Source organism: Hypanus sabinus, chromosome 20, assembly GCF_030144855.1.
Source record: "Hypanus sabinus isolate sHypSab1 chromosome 20, sHypSab1.hap1, whole genome shotgun sequence".
Lineage (NCBI taxonomy): Eukaryota > Metazoa > Chordata > Chondrichthyes > Myliobatiformes > Dasyatidae > Hypanus > Hypanus sabinus.
The window spans coordinates 1237572-1257477 of NC_082725.1; the positions used below are offsets into that span (position 1 = coordinate 1237572).

Consider the following 19906-nt stretch of genomic DNA (forward strand, 5'->3'; position numbering starts at 1 on the left):
ATGGTATCAGTTGTGATGACTACTCGTACCACAGGATCCAGACTTCCAAGGTCATGAGAGTAGAACTGCCCCAGTGCAACAGCTTTTCCACTTTAGAAACTCTCCCACACAGGTTCCCTGTCATTGTCAGAGACAATGGACAACCAATCATTTTGAAAAAAAATCAGCATCAGATGCAGTACATCAAACTGCAGTCTATTTCTGAGAAGCAAAAGCAAAACTTGTATTTTAAATAGAACAGCATTCTGACATCTGCACATTGATAATGTGCTGTGGTGCCCTTGCTATTGCTTTTCTCTAACCAGAGTACAAGCTGTGGATTGTATTATAATATCAATTATTATTAGGTGATCAATAAGCATTAACCTATACAAATTGTTTTCTCAAATCACTGGAAAAAAGCCAATAAAAAACTGTCAATAGCTGGTAAACAAATGCTAGAAAACTGTTACGCATCCTGTCATCAGGGCGGTTTGCTGATTAATTCTTTTGGTTCATTTCAAACTTAGAATTGAATCCCTTTGTTTCAGATGTATTGTGATAAGACAGGATGAGTGATTGAAATATTATGTAGTTATTTACCTTTACTAAGGAATCTTCTCTTTGTACATTGTTCCACATTCCAATCTGTGTTTTTGATGTGATTTTCCATGTCGAAGTTAAAAAGTTTGTTTATCTCCAGGTGCAGGTTGTGCTGGGTTTCACAGCTCCTTTACTTGCGGCTGTGGTGAACCAATGTATGCTCATACAATGATAGTTGAGACAAAAGCAGAACGTTTGGCCAGAGGACGATCTGTGGGGCCTGATGTTCCCTATGCTGCCATGGGTGGACTGACTGGATTTAATGCACTGGCAGAAGGATACATGCGACTAGACTCAAGTGGAATAGGTTGGTGGTTTCATTGGTCTGAATTTTTTAAGTGCAAGGTAGGAAATAGTAGAACTGAAGAGAGAATTGACTATTACCTTCCTTTAGAAAATTGTCATATTCACTATGATTGCATAATTAAATATCTAATATGTAATTACTAGAAGAGTGATACAAAATAAGCTGATTAATTGATATTTGTCTAAATTAAGACATGGTTCCTCAGTAAAAATATAAAAAAGTTTTTGGGATAGTGGAGGAAGTGTGGTCTAGGTTGAGATCTTGCAACAAAATCAATTGAATATTATTATTGATGTCCTTGATAGATTAAAACACCTGAAAAAATGCAATAATATAACAGAGGAATTTAGTTGTCTGGCTATTGACTGAGGAAAAAGATAAAAATCTAAAGAAACAATATGTAATGAATAGATGTTGAGAGGATGTTCTTAAATGTTGAGCTGTTTCTGTGTTATTAATTAATCTGGGTCCAGTTATTGTCAATAAGGAGCAACTGAGACAGTTTTGAGAAAAATGAGTTTGAACAAGTAATTTGGATAAGATAAACTTAAGTAGAAAAGTGTGAATTATTTTAGAAATGATTGGTGATCCTTCATTTAAAGTTGACAATGCCTCTATTATTCTTTATAGTTACAGTTGTTGCCAGTGTTAAAACTTGTATTGAAGAAGATTAGCTGGCTTTTAAGAATATGCAATAAATTGCATAAATTTCTGAGATTCCAAAAAGTTCCAAGCAAACATCACCAAACTCTGAAATTTGTGAATCAACACTTCCCTCTGCAAATAGATCCTTGATTTCCTGACCAACAGGCCATAATCAGGAAGGACATGCAGCACCTCCACTGTGATTATTCTAAACTGGTGTTCTGTAGGGTTGAATCCTTAGCCCTCTACTCTACCCCTGTACACTCATGACTGTGAAGCCATATTCAGCTCTAACTCCATCAGGCTCACAGAAGAAGTTCATTTATCTCCTGGTGCAGGTTGTGCTGGGTTTCACAGCTCCTTTACTTGCGGCTGTGGTGAACCAATAACACTATAGTGGGCTGTATCTCAAATAATGATGAGTCAGAGTACAGGAGGAGATAGATAGTTTAGTGACATGGTGGCATAACAACAATGTCGGCAAAACAAAAGAGCTGATCATTGACTTCAGAAAGTGGATCGGTGCACATGCTCCTGTCTAGAGCAATAGTGCTGAGGTTAAGTAGGTTGAGAGCTTCAGGTTCCTAGGAGTGAATAGCTCCAATATCCTGTCCTGGGCCAGACAAGTAGATGCCATGGCCAAGGAAGCTCACCAACATCTTTACTTTCTCAGGAGGCTAAAGAAATTTGGCATGGTCTTGTCAAATTTACAAAGTTTTATCGATGAACCATAGAACATATCCTATATAACAGCTTGGTATTTCAACTAGTCCATACATGACTGCAAGAAACACAGAGCAACGTGGATGTGGCTCAGCATATCATGGAAACCACCTCCTCTCTATAGATTCTGTCTATTCTTCTTGTTGCCTTGGTAAAACAGCCAACATAATCAAAGACCCTACCCACCCCGGCCATTCTCTTTCCTCCCCCTCCTATCAGGCAGAAGATACAAAAGTCTGAAAACATACACCACCAAGCTCAAAGACAGCTTCTACCCTGCTGATACAAGAATTTTGAATGGCCTCCTAATACGATAAGATGGATTATTGACCTTACAATCTACCTTGTTGTGACAATGCACCTTACTGTCTACCTGCACTGCATTTCCTCTATAACTCTGAGCCAGGTGTTCGATGCTTCCTTGTTGACATCTAGTCTGCTCAGATTGTGAGGATGTCTTCCATGGTGGTGGGGGGGGGGGGGGTCATGCTCTTCCATTGATTAACATTTTCATCAATAGAGATGACATCTTCATTTTCTGGATTGTGTTCTTATTTTGGACAGATAGGGCTTGTCAGCTCATCTAGAAGGAAAACTCTGATCTCAAACCTATGCTGACTTGCGGCGATACCTATTCATGGGGAAGGCGCCGAGAGTAAACCCCGAGGGAAAAATCTGGAGCTGGAGTCCTTAAGGCAGTCCTATTTTGAGCTCAATGCTGATTGGCCAACTCTTGCAACACTGCTGGTATCAAACTATCAGTCTCTGCTATTCCATTGGGTTCATTAGTTGCATGGAGAGGGGAAGCTTGCTACATGGGCAACAGCTTGCTCTCCATATTGTACTGCCCGGATTGTCTATCTAGGTAGCTAGGATGCAATATCCATGGTCAGCTTTGACTGATGGAGGCCTCAGCAGCAGAAGCTCTTATTTAAGTTTAGTAGTGTATGTTTCTTATCAGAATTGCATATGCTCATTGAGAGTGCTGAATCATGTTTTCGTAGATGAAAATATACCCTCAGAAGCTGTATCAGACTTATTGCACAGGAAGTATTATTACTAACTTTTTCTCAGCTCAAACTGGTAAAACCTGAGGTACAGACATGACCAAGCACACTCATTTGTCAATTGCTAGGAACTTTTGGACCTTTCCAGTTGTTAGTATTGTGACTTTCTGAAGATTTACATAGATATTACTGTAGAGTTCTGATTGTTTAATGCTGTTGTGTAGTGCCTCTGAGATGACACCAGTTGTAGATATTACTATCGGAACAATGTATACCTTGCACATAGAGCATAGAATAGTACAGCACAGTACAGGCCCTTTGGCCCACAATGTTGTGCTAACCCTTAAACCCTGCCTCCCATATAACCCCCCCCCCACACCTTAAATTCCTCCATATACCTGTCTAGTAGACTCTTAATTTTCACTAGTGTATCCGCCTCCACCACAGACTCGGGCTGTGCATTCCGCACACCAACCACTCTCTGAGTAAAAAGCCTTCCTTCAATATCCCCCTTGAACTTCCCACCCCTTACCTTAAAGCCTTGTCCTCTTGTATTGAGCAGTGGTACCCTGGGGAAGAGGCACTGGCTGTCCACTCTATCTATTCCTCTTAATATCTTGGATACCTCTATCATGCCTCCTCTCATCCTCCTTCTCTCCAAAGAGTAAAGCCCTAGTTCTCATAATCTCTGATCATAATCCATACTCTCTAAACCAGACAGCATCCTGGTAAATCTCCTCTGTACCCTTTCCAATGCTCCCACATCCTTCCTATAGTGAGGCGACCAGAACTGGACACAGTACTCCAAGTGTGGCCTAACCAGAGTTTTATAGAGCTGCATCATTACCTCATGACTCTTAAACTCTATCCCTCGACTTAAGTGGAAAGCGGCCATTGAGTGAGTGGGCCAGTGAAGGAGTGGAGATTTGAGGCTTTGACTCGAGAGATTCTGGCAGTTTTGGCAGTTGGACTGTGCAATCAAGTCAATCAAGATTTGAATAGCTCAGACTCAGCAGAAAGCTGATTGGGCTATCGAGGTCAGGTGACCAAGCAGTTTGAAAAGCTCAAACAAATAAATAGAGGGGTAGCTCAAGCAGAGCGGCCTGTGGAAAGCAGTCAGTAAAGGAGTGGAGATTTTAGGCTTTGACTAGAAGAGGCTGAGGACGAGCTTCACTCCAAGTGAGGAAAGGCCGGGTAAGTTCCTTTCAAAGGAGAAAGTTTCAAAAGTTGAGGCAAGTATTGGGTAGGTCATGGCAGCTGAGATCGGCCCCGTGGTTTCTTCTTCCTGCAGCATGTGAGAAATCAGGGATACTTCTAGTGTCCCTGATGACTATGTGTGCAGGAAGTGTGTCCAACTGCAGCTTCTGGCAGACCGCATTGAGCGTCTGGAGCTGCAATTGGATTCATACTGGAGCATCCATGATGCTGAGAAAGTCGTGAATAGCACGTTCAGTGAGTTGGCCACACCGCAGGTAAAGGCTACATAGGCAGAAAGGGAAGGGGTGGCCACTAGACAGAGTAGCAGTAGACAGGTAGTTCAAGAGTCCCCTGAGGTCATCTCCCTCCTAAACAGATATACTGTTTTGGATACTGTTGGGGGAGATGTCTCATCAGGGGAAGGCAGCAGCAGCCGAGTTTATTGCAGCATGAGTGGCTCTGCGCCACAGGAGGGAAGGAAAAGGAGTGGGAGAGCTATAGTGATAGGGGATTCGATTGTAAGGGGAATAGATAGGCGTTTCTGCGGCCGCAAACGAGACTCCAGGATGGTATGTTGCCTCCCTGGCAAGGGTCAAGGATGTCTCTGAGTGGCTGCAGGACATTCTGGAATGGGAGGGTGAACAGCCAGTGGTCATGGTGCACATCGGTACCAACAATATAGGTAAAAAAATGGGATGAGGTCCTACAAGGTGAATTTAGGGAGTTAGGAGATAAACTAAAAAGTAGGACCACTAAGTTAATAATCTCTGGATTACTACCAGTGCCACGTGCTAGTCAGAGTGTCAGATGAATACGTGGCTTGAAAAATGGTGCAAGGGGGAGGGATTCAAATTTCTGGGGCATTGGAACCAGTTCTGGAGGAGGTGGGAGTGGTATAAACAGGACGGTCTGCACCTGAGCTGGACTGGAACCAATGTCCTAGGGGGAGCGTTTGCTACTGCTGTTCAGGAGGCTTTAAACTAATGTGGCAGGGGGATGGGAACAAGTTCAGAGAGACAGAGGGGTGTAAAATGAGGGTGGAAGCAAAAAGTAGTAAGGTGAAAAGTAAAAGTGGCAGGCAGGCAAATCCAGGGCAAAAAGCTAAAAGAGCCACTTTTCAACATAATTGTATAAGGGCTAAGAGTGTTGTAAAAACAAGCCTGAAAGCTTTGTGTGTCAATGCGAGGAGCATTCATAACAAGGTGAATGAATTGAATGTGCAGATAGTTATTAATGAATATAATATAGTTGGGATTACAGAGACCTGGCTCCAGGGTGACCAAGGAAGGGAGCTCAACATTCAGGGATATTCAATATTCAGGAGCGATAGACAGGAAAGAAAAGGAGGTGAGGTAGCATTGCTGGTTAGAGAGGAGATTAACGCAATAGACAGGAAGGACATTAGCCTGGAGGATGTGGATTCGATATGGGTAGAGCTGCATAACACTAAGGGGCAGAAAACGCTGGTGGGAGTTGTGTACAGGCCACCTAATAGTGGTAGTGAGGTTGGGGATGGCATTAAACAGGAAATTAGAAATGCGTGCAATAAAGGAACAGTAGTTATAATGGGTGACTTCAATCTACATATAGATTGGGTGAACCAAATTGGTAAGGGTGCTGAGGAAGAGGATTTCTTGGAATGTATGCGGGATGGTTTTCTGAACCAACATGTCGAGGAACCAACTAGAGAGCAGGCCATTCTAGATTGGGTATTGAGCATTGAGGAAGGGTTAGTTAGCAATCTTGTCGTGCGAGGCCCCTTGGGTAAGAGTGACCATAATAAGGTGGAATTCTTCACTAAGATGGAGAGTGACATAGTTAATTCAGAAACAAAGGTTCTGAACTTAAAGAAGGGTAACTTTGAAGGTATGAGACATGAATTAGCTAAGATAGACTGGCAAATGATACTTAAAGGGTTGACGGTGGATATGCAATGGCAAGCATTTAAAGATCACATGGATGAACTACAATTGTTCATCCCAGTTTGGCAAAAGAATAAACCAGGGAAGGTAGTGCACCCTGGCTGACAAGGGAAATTAGGGATAGTATCAAGTCCAAAGAAGAAACATATAAATTAGCAAAAAAAAGCGGCACACCTGAGGACTGGGAGAAATTCAGAGACCAGCAGAGGAGGACAAAGGGCTTAATTAGGAAAGGGAAAAAAGATTATGAGAGAAAGCTGGCAGGGAACATAAAAACTCACTGTAAAAGCTTTTATAGATATGTGAAAAGAAAAAGATTGGTCAAGACAAATGTAGGTCCTTTACAGTCAGAAACAGGTGAATTGATCATAGGGAACAAAGGCATGGCAGACCAATTGAATAACTACTTTGGTTCTGTCTTCACTAAGGAGGACATAAATAATCTTCCGGAAATAGTAAGGGACCGAGGGTCTAGTGAGATGGAGGAACTGAGGGAAATACATGTTAGTAGGGAAGTGGTGTTAGGTAAATTGAAGGGATTAAAGGCAGATAAATCCCCAGGGCCAGATGGTCTGCATCCCAGAGTGCTTAAGGAAGTAGCCCAAGAAATAGTGGATGCATTCAAAACTCCTTAGATTCTGGATTAGTTCCTGAGGATTGGAGGGTGGCTAATGTAACCCCACTTTTTAAAAAAAGGAGTGAGAGAGAAACTGGGGAATTATAGACCGGTGAGTCTGACATCGGTGGTGGGGAAAATGCTAGAGTCGGTTATCAAAGATGTGATAACAGCACATTTGGAAAGAGATGAAATCATCAGACAAAGTCAGCACGGATTTGTGAAAGGAAAATCATGTCTGACGAATCTTATAGAATTTTTTGAAGATGTAACTAGTAGAGTGGATAGCCAGTGAATGTGGTATATTTAGATTTTCAAAAGGCTTTTGACAAGGTCCCACACGGGAGATTAGTGTGCAAACTTAGAGCACACGGTATTGGGGGTATGGTATTGATTTGGATAGAGAATTGGTTGGCAGACAGGAAGCAAAGAGTGGGAGTAAACAGGACCTTTTCAGAATGGCAGGCAGTGACTAGTGGGGTACTGCAAGGCTCAGTGCTGGGACCCCAGTTGTTTACAATATATATTAATGATTTAGACGAGGGAATTAAATGCAGCATCTCCAAGTTTGCAGATGACACAAAGCTGGGCGGCGGTGTTAGCTGTGAGGAGGATGCTAAGAGGATGCAGGGTGACTTGGATAGGTTAAGTGAGTGGGCAAATTCATGGCAGATTCAATTTAATGTGGATAAATGTGAGGTTATCCACTTTGGTTGCAAGAACAGGAAAACAGATTATTATCTGAATGGTGGCCGATTAGGAAAAGGGGAGATGTAATGAGACCTGGGTGTCATTGTACACCAGTCATTGAAGGTGGGCATGCAGGTACAGCAGGTGGTGAAAAAGGCAAATGCTATGTTGGCATTCATAGCAAAAGGATTTGAGTACAGGTGCAGGGAGGTTCTACTGCAGTTGTACAAGGCCTTGGTGAGACCGCACCTGGAATATTGTGTGCAATGTTTGGTCCCCTAATCTGAGGAAAGACATTCTTGCCATAGAGGGAGTACAGAGAAGGTTCACCAGATTGATTCTTGGGATGGCAGGACTTACATATGAAGAAAGACTGGATCGACTAGGCTTATACTCACTGGAATTTAGAAGATTGAGGGGGGATCTTATTGAAACGTATAAAATTCTAAAGGAATTGGACAGGCTAGATGTAGGAAGATTGTTTCCGATGTTGGGGAAGTCCAGAACAAGGGGTCACAGTTTAAGGATAAAGGGGAAGCCTTTTAGGACCAAGATGAGGAAAAACTTCTTCACACAGAGAGTGGTGAATCTGTGGAATTCTCTGCCGCAGGAAACAGTTGAGGCTGGTTCATTGGCTATATTTAAGAAGAAGTTAGATATGGCCCTTGTGGCAAAAGGGATCGGGGGTATGGAGAGAAAGCAGGTACAGGGTTCTGAGTTGGATGATCAGCCATGATCATACTGAATGGCAGTGCAGGCTCAAAGGGCCAAATGGCCTACTCCTGCACCTATTTTCTATGTTTCTATGAAAGCTAACACCCCACATGCTTTCTTAACTATCCTATCTACCTGTGAGGCAACTTTCAGGGATTTGTGGACATGTACCCCCAGATCCCTCTGCTCCTCCACACTACTAAGTATCCTGCCCATTTACTTTGTACTCTGCCTTGGAATTTGTCCTTCCAAAGTGTATCACCTCACACTTCTCCGGGTTGAATTCCATCTGTCACTTCTCAGCCCTCTTCTGCATCCTATCAATGACTCTCTGCAATCTTTGACAATCCTCCACACTATCCACAACACCACCAACCTTTGTGTCATCTGCAAACTTGCCAACCCACCCTTCTACTCCCACATCCAGGTCATTAATAAAAATCATGAAAAGTAGATGTCCCAGAACCGATCCTTGTGGGACACCACTCGTCATAACCCTCCAATCCGAATGTACTCCCTCCACTACAATCCTCTGCTTTCTGCAGGCAAGCCAATTCTGAATCCACCTGGCCAAACTTCCCTGGATCCCATGCCTTCTGACTTTCTGAATAAGCCTACCGTGTGGACATGTTCCAAAATCTTTCAAGTTCCTCTTTTATTTCAGTATATGTCTGGTGTTTTTCACTTATTGATTTCTGTAAGTTATTTGTGTTTGGAATGGCTATATCTATTAATTAAGTTGCTCTTGCTTGTTTATCCTGAATTATTATATCTGGATGGTTATTATGGATTGTCCTATGTGTAATAACTGTTTGGTGATAAGACACTGTAGAATTAGGCCATTCAGCCCATTGAGTCTGATCCACCATTTCATGATGGCTGATCCAAGATCCCACTCAACCCAGGGAACATGCATATAGTCACACACAACAAAGCATATGGCCCAAGTCCTTTAGTGTCACATCTTGTAGATTGATGGTACATGGATATTATTGGCAAGAAAAAGTCCGCAGCTGTTCGCTCATCAAGTGCTAGTGCAGTTGCAGAAAAGTTGCAGCTTTGTCTTCCACTAACCGAACACTGGAGGACAGCACTAATGAGAGGAGCCATCACCTAACCCAGCACAGACTCCAGCATGACTGCCATGTTTCTGCTCTCTCCCACATTGCCTCCAGCGGTTTTTTCCCTGGGCGCTGCAGCAGGCAACCCTGTGGCATGAAGGCCTGGTCTGCGCTCCAACCAAGACTACTCAATTCCCTTGCTGTCGGTCTCAATGACATAAAAGATAGGTTTCAGTTCTGATACTAATGATAGTTAAGAAAAATACTTTATTGTCACATGCACAAGTACACATGTGCATAGGTGCAATGAAAAACTTACTTGCAGCTGCATTACATGCACATAGCATTAGATAAGCAGCATTCACAAGAAGAAATATCAACCATACATTATATGCAAATTTTACAAGAAAGAAGCCAAATAGATCAAAAAGCAAGTCTATTGTAGAGCAAGTTTGTCATATCTTTGCTATACTGAGGTATAGATTAACTTTGTACTGGTTGTTTCAAGAACCAAGTGTTTGAAGGGAAGTAACTATTCTTGAACCTGATGGTGTAGGGCGTCAGGCTTCTGTTACCCTTGGCTGATGGTAGCTGTGAGAAGATGGCATGACCCGAATGGTGGGGACTGTAATGATGGTTGTTGACTCCTTGAGCCAGTACCTCTTGTAGATACTGTTGATGGTAGGGAGGGATGTACCCATTATGTTTTGGGTACAGTCTACTATTCTCTGCAACTTCTTGCATTCCTGTGTATTCAAATTGCCATTCCAGATGCAACCTGTGAGGATACTTTCAACAGTGCATCTACAAAATTTGTTAGGGTGTTCAGTGATTAGCCAAACTGCCTTAACCTTTTAAATAAACTGGTGCACTTTCCTTGTGATTGCTTCTATACTGTCTCTAGGACAGGTCATCCAAGATGTTAATAGCTTGGAATTTAAAGCTGCTGACTCTATCCACTGCTGATCCCCCAGTGCTATCCTTCATGAGGGGGGAAGTTACATTGAAGTAAAGCTATGGTTCTGTGTTCCTGGGGTTGCTGCTGGTGTTTGCAGGTGGCACTGCCTACCAATGCTGTAAGTATGATAGGTAGCTCATTGAATGGTTGCTTAAAAATACACAGACCTAGTGTCTTCTGGTTTTAATTATTTAAATTTTACAACCCCCATTATTTTTCAGGAGCACCAAGCAATGAAATTCTTGATGCACCTTCTACTTCTATGGACCACCCTTTCCTGAGAGCTTTCGCACCACAAATAGATGCAATAAATGCAGGAAAACCAACAGATGGTAAGTCAAAAAACAAGAAAACATAATTGCATTCTTCCAGATTTATTATTGATGACTATTTTGCACACAAGTCACCTGATCCAAATTAAATGATACTATTGTACTTGCCTCAGCTGCTTTCTCTGGCACCACCCTCTGTGTGAAATGTTGACTCTGAAGTCCCTTTTAAATCTTTCCCCCTCTTATCGCTTCTGCTGTTTATGAATGTGGGATCAATATTTGGTATCTTCCAGTACATCACCTGAGGCTAATGAAGATGCAAAACTCTCCATCGGAGATCCAGCAATCCCTGCCCTGCTCTCCATATATCCTGGAAGAGATCCCAGATCCTGCGGATCTATCTCTCATTACACTACAGATGGTTCCTCCCTCCTGACACAAACATGTTCCAGAGTATTGGCAGCCCTCTCCTTCACCAGCTCTCCATCCCCCACATCTCCCTGGTGAATACTGATGAGAAGCATTTATTTGAGATTCAGGATTCAAGATGGTTTAATGTCATTTTCAGTACACAAGTGTAAAGGATATTGAAATAATTGTTACTCCAGATCCACAGCAGTAGGATTTAAAAAAAACACAATAAGATAAAGAACACAATAATAATGAGAAAAACACAATAAATATAAATACATAAGATAGTTTATGTACATAGAAAGTGACTCTGACAGGAAATGATAAAGTAGTGGTGTTTGAGGGTGTGGAGAGGCGGGAGGATAGGGTTAGTGGGTGGAAATGTTGATCAGCTTTACCTCTTGGGAAAAGTAACTGCTTTGGAGTTTGGTGGTCTTGGCTTGGATGCTAGATAGTGTCCTCCCTGGTGACTATCCAGTCCACGAGAAGAGTGGGTGGGATCCTTCATGTTGCTACTGGCCCTTTTCAGGCACCTTTCTGAATATATGTCTTCCTTTCTGCCACAGTGCAGTTTCCATACTTTGCAGTGATTCAGCTTGTTTGGATGCTTTCTCCTACGCATTCGTAGAATGACATGACTTTAGATGTGTATTGTCCACCTCCCTTCAGCCTCCTCAGAAAGGTGAGCGTTCTTGGTGACCCATATCCCCTGGCTCCACACATAGATTTCCTCACTAGCCCTGAAGGGGCCAGCTCTTTCCCCAATTCCACTCAACATACATAGAGTCGTGATTCTGCTCAATCCTGCTTTCCAACAACACTTCATGTCTCCTCTTGCCCTACTAACCTCTTACTTTCTCTCCTATCGATCTCTTCTATTGTACACTTCAAACAGTAATCAGATAGAAATTAAAAGGACAGATTTGTACACAAACAGTACAGTCTACAGAGGAAAGGCTACTGGCCCACAGGAGTCTGGTGGGGTTTGGAAAGCAAAATAACCATGAGAGTTTCTTGTCTGCATCAGCCAAATGTAAGACTATGAAGTATGTTAACTGACCCTCATCAATAGAATAAAAGGACATCCCTTAAGAACAAAGATGAGGAGGAATTTCTTTAGTCAGAGGGTAGTGAATCTGTGGAAACCATTGTCATAGACAGCTGTGGAAGCCAAGTCATTGTGTATATTTAAAGAGGAGGTTGATAGGATTAGACAGAGGGTCAAAGGTTATTGAAAGAAGGCAAGAGAATGGGGTTGAGAGGGCGTATCCAGATAAATCAACTATGATAGAGTGGCAGAGCTGATTCGATGGGCTGATTGGCATAATTCTGCTCGTCTGTCTTATAGTTCATCAAAAAAGGCATCAACTTCAGCTCAGTTATTTTGCATTGTGTTATATAGATAAGTCAGTGATAATAAACCTGATTGTAATTATGTTAATTAACTTAATTTGCATAAATCTATCAATCTTCCTCTTATATATACTGAATGATTGAGTATCCACACACTCTAAGTAGAGAATTTGAAACATTAATAACCTTGAGTAAAACACATCAATCATTAAGAACTCCTAAGTAGCTTGAGGTTGGCGTTGAAAATGTATCAGAATAATTTGCTTATTTAACCCATTATTAATGAAAAAGTATGACAATATCAAAATGAAAGGTTATTTTTAGAAAAGTTTGATGACTTGTGTACTTCAGTTGGGCTGGTGGGCAAAGTGGGCACTGTGGGCTTGATTCACACTGTGGGCTGGATGGGCACTGTGGGCTGGGTTCACACAATGGGCTGGGTGCATACCATGGGTTGGTGGGCACTGTGGGCTAGGTTTACACAATGGGCTGGGTACATACCATGGGTTGGTGGGCACCGTGGGCACCGTGGGCTTGATTCACACTGTGGGCTGGATGGGCACTGTGGGCTGGGTTCACACAATGGGCTGGGTACATACCATGGGTTGGTGGGCACTGTGGGCTAGGTTCACACAATGGGCTGGGTACATACCATGGGTTGGTGGGCACTGTGGGCACCATGGGCTTGATTCACACTGTGGGCTGGATGGGCACTGTGGGCTGGGTTCACACAATGGGCTGGGTGCATACCATGGGTTGGTGGGCACTGTGGGCTAGGTTTACACAATGGGCTGGGTACATACCATGGGTTGGTGGGCACTGTGGGCACCGTGGGCTTGATTCACACTGTGGGCTGGATGGGCACTGTGGGCTGGGTTCACACAATGGGCTGGGTACATACCATGGGTTGGTGGGCACTGTGGGCTAGGCTCACACAATGGGCTGGGTACATACCATGGGTTGGTGGGCACTGGGCACCGTGGGCTTGATTCACACTGTGGGCTGGATGGGCACTGTGGGCTGGGTTCACACAATGGGCTGGGTACATACCATGGGTTGGTGGGCACTGTGGTCTAGGTTCACACAATGGGCTGGGTACATACCATGGGTTGGTGGGCACTGTGGGCACCATGGGCTTGATTCACACTGTGGGCTGGATGGGCACTGTGGGCTGGGTTCACACAATGGGCTGGGTGCATACCATGGGTTGGTGGGCACTGTGGGCTAGGTTTACACAATGGGCTGGGTACATACCATGGGTTGGTGGGCACTGTGGGCACCGTGGGCTTGATTCACACTGTGGGCTGGATGGGCACTGTGGGCTGGGTTCACACAATGGGCTGGGTACATACCATGGGTTGGTGGGCACTGTGGGCTAGGTTCACACAATGGGCTGGGTACATACCATGGGTTGGTGGGCACTGTGGGCACCGTGGGCTTGATTCACACTGTGGGCTGGGTTCACACAATGGGCTGGGTACATACCATGGGTTGGTGGGCACTGTGGGCTAGGCTTACACAATTGGCTGGGTACATACCATGGGTTGGTGGGCACTGTGGGCTGGTGGGCAATGTGGGCACCGTGGGCTTGATTCACACTGTGGGCTGGATGGGCACTGTGGCCTGGGTTCACACAATAGGCTGGGCACATACCATGGGTTGGTGGGCAATGTGGGCACCGTGGGCTTGATTCACACTGTGGGCTGGATGGGCACTGTGGGCTAAAGGCCTGTATTGCTCCATGATCCTAAATGCAAACATTGGGGGATGGGTGGATTAAACTACAGAGAGCTGGAATCCACCTCTTGTCCTTGGTCGCTCACATTGATTTGGACGGATTACTGAGCACGGAGTGAAACGGTGTGTGTTGCTTCAGCACTTTAACTGGCCAGTTGCACAAAACAGTCATATCACTGCTTTTTCTCATATCTGTCAACAACCAGTTTTTTCCTCTTCTTCTGCAGATGTTTATGGGCTAAGTCGATTTGCCCACCTTCCCACAGCCGAGGAACGAGACATGGCTTACTTCGAAAGCCGCTATCAAGAGCGGGTATGTTTATAATAGCAGAATAAATAGAGATGCATCTCAGAGGATAACAATACAGCTTTTGGAATAAACAGCGGTCTGCACTTAAACTTCAGAGTGGTACAACTATTCTTACAAAATTTCCAACCAGATTTAAACTAGGTTATTTTTCTTTTTGTGTGCCCATATTTTATGTGGAACTGTCAGTGGCCTTAGTTTACGTATTAAAGTTTCTCATCGTTGGTGAAGTTTTGATTTGCTGTATTATCATCACTATACTTGACGAAATGTGGCAGCTAATTTGTATTAAATGAGCCCCCGCAAATAGGGATTTGAAAAGAAATGGATTAACTGATTTAATGATTAAGGACTAAATATTGGTCAGAATTCCAGAACTGAAGGATTACTTCTGAAACCTGACACTAATTACAATAAGATATTGATGCTCTCTATGACAGAGACTAATAACACACAAAGAGAACAGTTATTGAAAGTGATATAGCAAAAAATTAGGCCAATACATCACAGAGGTGTGTCTTTTGAGCTGTGGAGTAGCAATCTATTTTCACATTTTTACTTAATTTCAGGGTGAAGGCTTGAAACCGGAAGGTTTTATAGACCAAGTGTTAACAATTAAAATTTGTTGATCAACCAGGCCCAGAGACATGTTTGGAATTTCATGCATACCCTCATAATCCTTCATTAAGTCCCCTTCAAGACTTTCTAACAGTGTTATGTTCTGATTATTTGTGCACAAAGGATAACCTTCTGGTTTTACCTATCTCCTATCCAATAGTAGCATAAACATTGCATTACATTACACAGCAGCACAGAACATTATAGTACACAACAGCACAATACATTACAGTACACAGTATATTACATTACACAACAACAGCACAGGACATTTCAGTACACAACAGCAGCACAGTACATTACAGTACACAGCAGCATAGTACATTACAAACACAACAATACAGTACATTACAGTACTGTACACAACAGCAGCACAGTACATTATAGTACACAACAGCTCAGTACATAATAGCACAGTACATTACAGTACACAATAGCACAGTATATTTCAGTACACAACAACAGCACAGTATATTACAGTGATGATACAAAGATAGGTAGAGGAGCGGGTAGTGTTGAAGAAACAGAGAGCCTGCAGAGAGACTTAGATAGTTTAGGGGAATGGGCAAAGGAGTGGTAAATGAAATACAATGTTGGAAAGTGTATGGTCATGCACTTTGGTGAAAGAAATAAACAGGGAGACTATCATTTAGATGGGGAGAGAATTCAAAATGCAGCGATGCAAAGGGACTTGGGAGTCCTTGTGCAGGATACCCTAAAGGTTAACCTCAAGGTTGAGTTGATTGTGAAGAATGCAATATTGGCATTCATTTCTAGAGGTACAGAATATAAGAGCCGGGATGTGATGTTGAGGCTCTATAAGGCACTCGTGAGACCATGCTTGGAGCATTGTGTGCAGTTTTGGGTTCCTTATTTTAGAAAAGATATACTGACATTGGAGGGTTCAGAGAAGATTCACGAGAATGATTCCAGGAATGAAAGGGTTACCGTATGAGGGATGTCTGGCAGCTCTTGGGCTGTATTCCCTGGAGTTCAGGAGAAAGAGGGGGGATCTCATAAAAACATTCCAAATGTTAAAAGGCCTGAACAGATTAGATATGGCAAAGTTATTAACCATGGTAGGGGAGTCTAGGTTAATAGGGCACAACTTCAGGACTGAAGGACATCCTTTTAGAACTGAGATGTGGAGGGTGGTAAATCTGTGAAATTTGTTGCCACGAGCGGCTGTGGAGGCCAAGTCACTGGGCGTATTTAAGGCAAAGATAGATAGGTTCTTGATTAGCCAGGGCATCAAAGGGTATGGGTTGAAAGCAGGGGAGTGGGGATGACTGGAAGAATTGGATCAGCCCATGATTGAATGGTGGAGCAGACTCGATGGGCCAAATGGCCCACTTCTGTTCCTATATCTTATGGTCTTACACAACATCAGCACAGTACATTACAGTACAAAACAGCACAGTACATTACAGTACAGACAGCAGCATAGCACATTTCATTAAACAATAGCAGCACAGTACAATATGGTAATGGGGGCTGAACCTGCAAACTTACATGAAGTGGCTGGTGCTACAACATTTGCCACAGATACATGGCAAAGCTGCAAATTATTGAGCTGGATCTTTGAGGCAAATCTCTAATTATGTTGTTTGAAACTACCAATGGCAATTGCGCAGTAATGGCTACTTTTTGGTCAAAAGGCAATGCCTCAAAAAGGTATCATCTATCATTAAAGACCTCCATCACCCAGTACGTGCCCTCTTTTTATTGTTACCATCAGGGAGGGGTACAGGAACCTGAAGACACATACTCAACATTTCAGGAATGGATTCTTCCCCTCTGCTATCATATTTCTGTATGGGCAAGGAAGCCATGAACACTACCTCAGTATTTTCCCCTCTCTTTTGCACTACTTGTTCAATTTAATTTTATATACTTCCTTTTATAGTATAAGCAATTTAGTTTTTGTATAATAATGTATTGCAAAGTATTGCTGTAACAAAGCAATAAATTTCATGACATATGCCAGTGATATTAAATCTGATTGTGGATTTGATCTGTTAATATTAAATGATTCCATTTACTATGACCTTTAATTTACAATTCTTTTCTATTTCAGCTCAAATTGGAAAAGGCTACGAATGGTCAAAAAAGGGTTTCTGCACCTAAAGGTGAAACTTCACAACTGACAAAGCCTTCAAAAGGACCAAAAAACAGAAAATCCTAAGAACATACACACCATTAATTGTTTTTTCCCCTTGTACACTGAGTACTATCAGTGGCCCATCCTCTGGAATAAACACTACAGATTTATGCTATACCTATGTCAGAGTTGAAACAGTCACATTAGTTTCACCAACATTACTACCTACATTTGATATTGTCATCCTGATAAAAATAAACATCTTGGGTATGAAAATTCAAAAAATGCAAAGCAGATTATGAAAAGATAAATCTGATAAACTTTGCTGTAATTCTCTCTGCTATGAGGGTACTGCAAATCTGTTGAGAGAAATAGTAAGTTTTTCTGTGTAGTGCAGTTTTAAGTATGAATCTTGTTATTTAGCAATATCTATAGAAGCATATCTCTAATGGCTAATGGCACATGGTCAAAAAACAGCCTGGTCAATTACTTATTACTGCAAACATCCCCTTCCTTTTTCATTCTTGCACTATTAATCAACTGTTACCATCTACAAAGTTCACCGCAGCAACTTGCCAAGGATTCTCTGTAGTATCTCTGCAACCTAGAAAGGTACAACAGGGTCTTGTGTACTACCACCTACATTTTCCTCACTCACTGTGTGGAAGGTCATCACCTTTCGAGATTGAGAAGCTAACAGAAGGGAACTGATAATTAATATCTCAGGACTTCGAATGAAGTGGCTGTGGGGATAAAGGATGCACTAATCAACATCTTCTAAAATTCGAAAGATTATGGAATGCTTTCCGTAGTTTGGAGGCTTTCAAGTATGAGCCCATTTCATGAGAAAGGATAGAGAAAACAGTGAACAACTGATCAGTATTTGGGCAAACATTGAAATCTATAATCAAAGATGTAAAGATGTAACATCTTTTAACTCCTGACATGCTAGAGAGTTTGAGGAGTATACAGAGTCACCCCAACTTTGCACTAATTTCACAACTTATGGACTCAAGTTTAAGCACTCTACAACTATATTCTCAACATTTATTGCTTATTTATGTATTATTATTTTTTCTTTTTGTATTTGCACAGTTATTGCATTTTGCACACTAGTTGTTTGTCCTTTCTTGTGTGTCCACAAAAATAAATCTCAGGGTTTTATATGGTGACATAAATGTACTTTGATAATTTACACTGAATTTTGAACTTTGAAAGTAGGGTATGCTCTCATTAAAGGAAGATTCAGATGTAGCTTCATTGACACACAATATTAGGAAGGCTGAAATAGTAATGCAGGAAGAATGTTTCCCTTGGCTACAGCATCATGTTCACATGGATGAGTGAATCTTTATGCAGGAGAATCTGCTATTGATTGAATTCAAAACATAGATTGGTAGATGGTCACACAAAAAACTACAGATACTGGAATTTGGAGCCTAGATATTTGAGAAGTTAAATCATATGGGAATGGTGTTTCGGATTGAAGGCCAGTCATGTGCTGGCTTTGGAAGTCCAGAGGAGCTTCATGAAAGTAACTCCAGGAATTAAAGGAGCAGTTGATGGCTCTGGGTCTGTACTCACTGGAGTTTATAAGAATGATGAGGGAATCTCTTTGAAATCCATCAAATATAGAAAGGCCAAGATAGAGGATGGCTCCTATAATGGGTAAGTCTGGAACCAGAGGGCACAGCCTCAGAATAGAGGGCTATGCTTTTAGAACAGAGATGAGGGGGGAATTCTTTAACCAGAGAGTGGTGAATCTGTGGAATTCATTGACACACATGGTTGTGGAGGCCAAGTCATTGGGTAAATATTTAAAGTGAAGGTTGATAGGTTTCCCATTCTGATGTTTCATCTGAACAATTGAGCGTCTTCTTCTTGTAAACTTTAATGGCAGTGGGTAAACTAAGATAAGGTGCATTACTCCCACCTATTGAGTTGGAGTGTAGAGCAAAGAGACAGGAAGTATAACCACTAAATCCCAGTCCTCCAAAAATATTCAAATAATATCAAAAACTCTAATGCTTTTTAGAAAGTCAAATGTACACTTATGTACATACATTATGATGGTAGTGCTATCCTAACAAACTTTCCAGGTTAAACTGTGTGTGTCCCAAAGATCTCAATTTAGCAATTAGATGTTTCCTTTGCACTCAGAGGAACTGCATTCAAACAATATTTGCTGCAACATTTGTTGACAAGTCCACTCCCTACAAATGCCTTTATCATGCATATTGATTCTGAACAAGGAAATATTTAATCTACTATGTCCAATACATACATGTGTAAATATAACTTCTTCCCTCCTTTTATACTCATCACCCAGTTGAGTTCCCACTATCCTCTAAATTTTATATAAATGCAGTCCTTTTCTTCCTTGTACCATCTTTGTGCCACAGTGATCGAATTGACTTTATAATTATGACTTTCACCTCCCCCTTATGCAAAGGCACCACTACATTTACATCCTCAATTTTAGTGATTGGCAAGAATGCCTACCACCTTGTTTTTTCAACCCAATGTGGGGAGTAAAGACCCTGCAGCCTAAACAGATGTTGTCCAATCTCAAGTTGAATGTCTGGCCTACAATTTGAAATACCTGTTTTAGTCAATATAAAAACAGAACGAATCAAAGCTCAGAAATACACTAATCAGGGCATCCATCTTCAACTCATTCCAGGG

The 19906-nt window shown here is 42.1% G+C and overlaps 1 protein-coding gene across 1 annotated transcript in view; it reads left to right on the top strand.

The window, feature by feature from the left end:
- The window catches only part of fam221a (family with sequence similarity 221 member A), a 50510-nt gene extending 33108 nt beyond the window's left edge, over positions 1-17402 (top strand). Inside the window, exons 4-7 of the mRNA XM_059944934.1 lie at positions 683-889; positions 10644-10754; positions 14423-14508; positions 17198-17402. Coding sequence (XP_059800917.1) covers positions 683-889; positions 10644-10754; positions 14423-14508; positions 17198-17305 — 512 coding nt within the window. The 3' untranslated portion in view covers positions 17306-17402. The remainder of the gene's footprint in view (positions 1-682; positions 890-10643; positions 10755-14422; positions 14509-17197) is intronic.
- The last annotated feature ends 2504 nt before the right edge of the window (positions 17403-19906 follow it).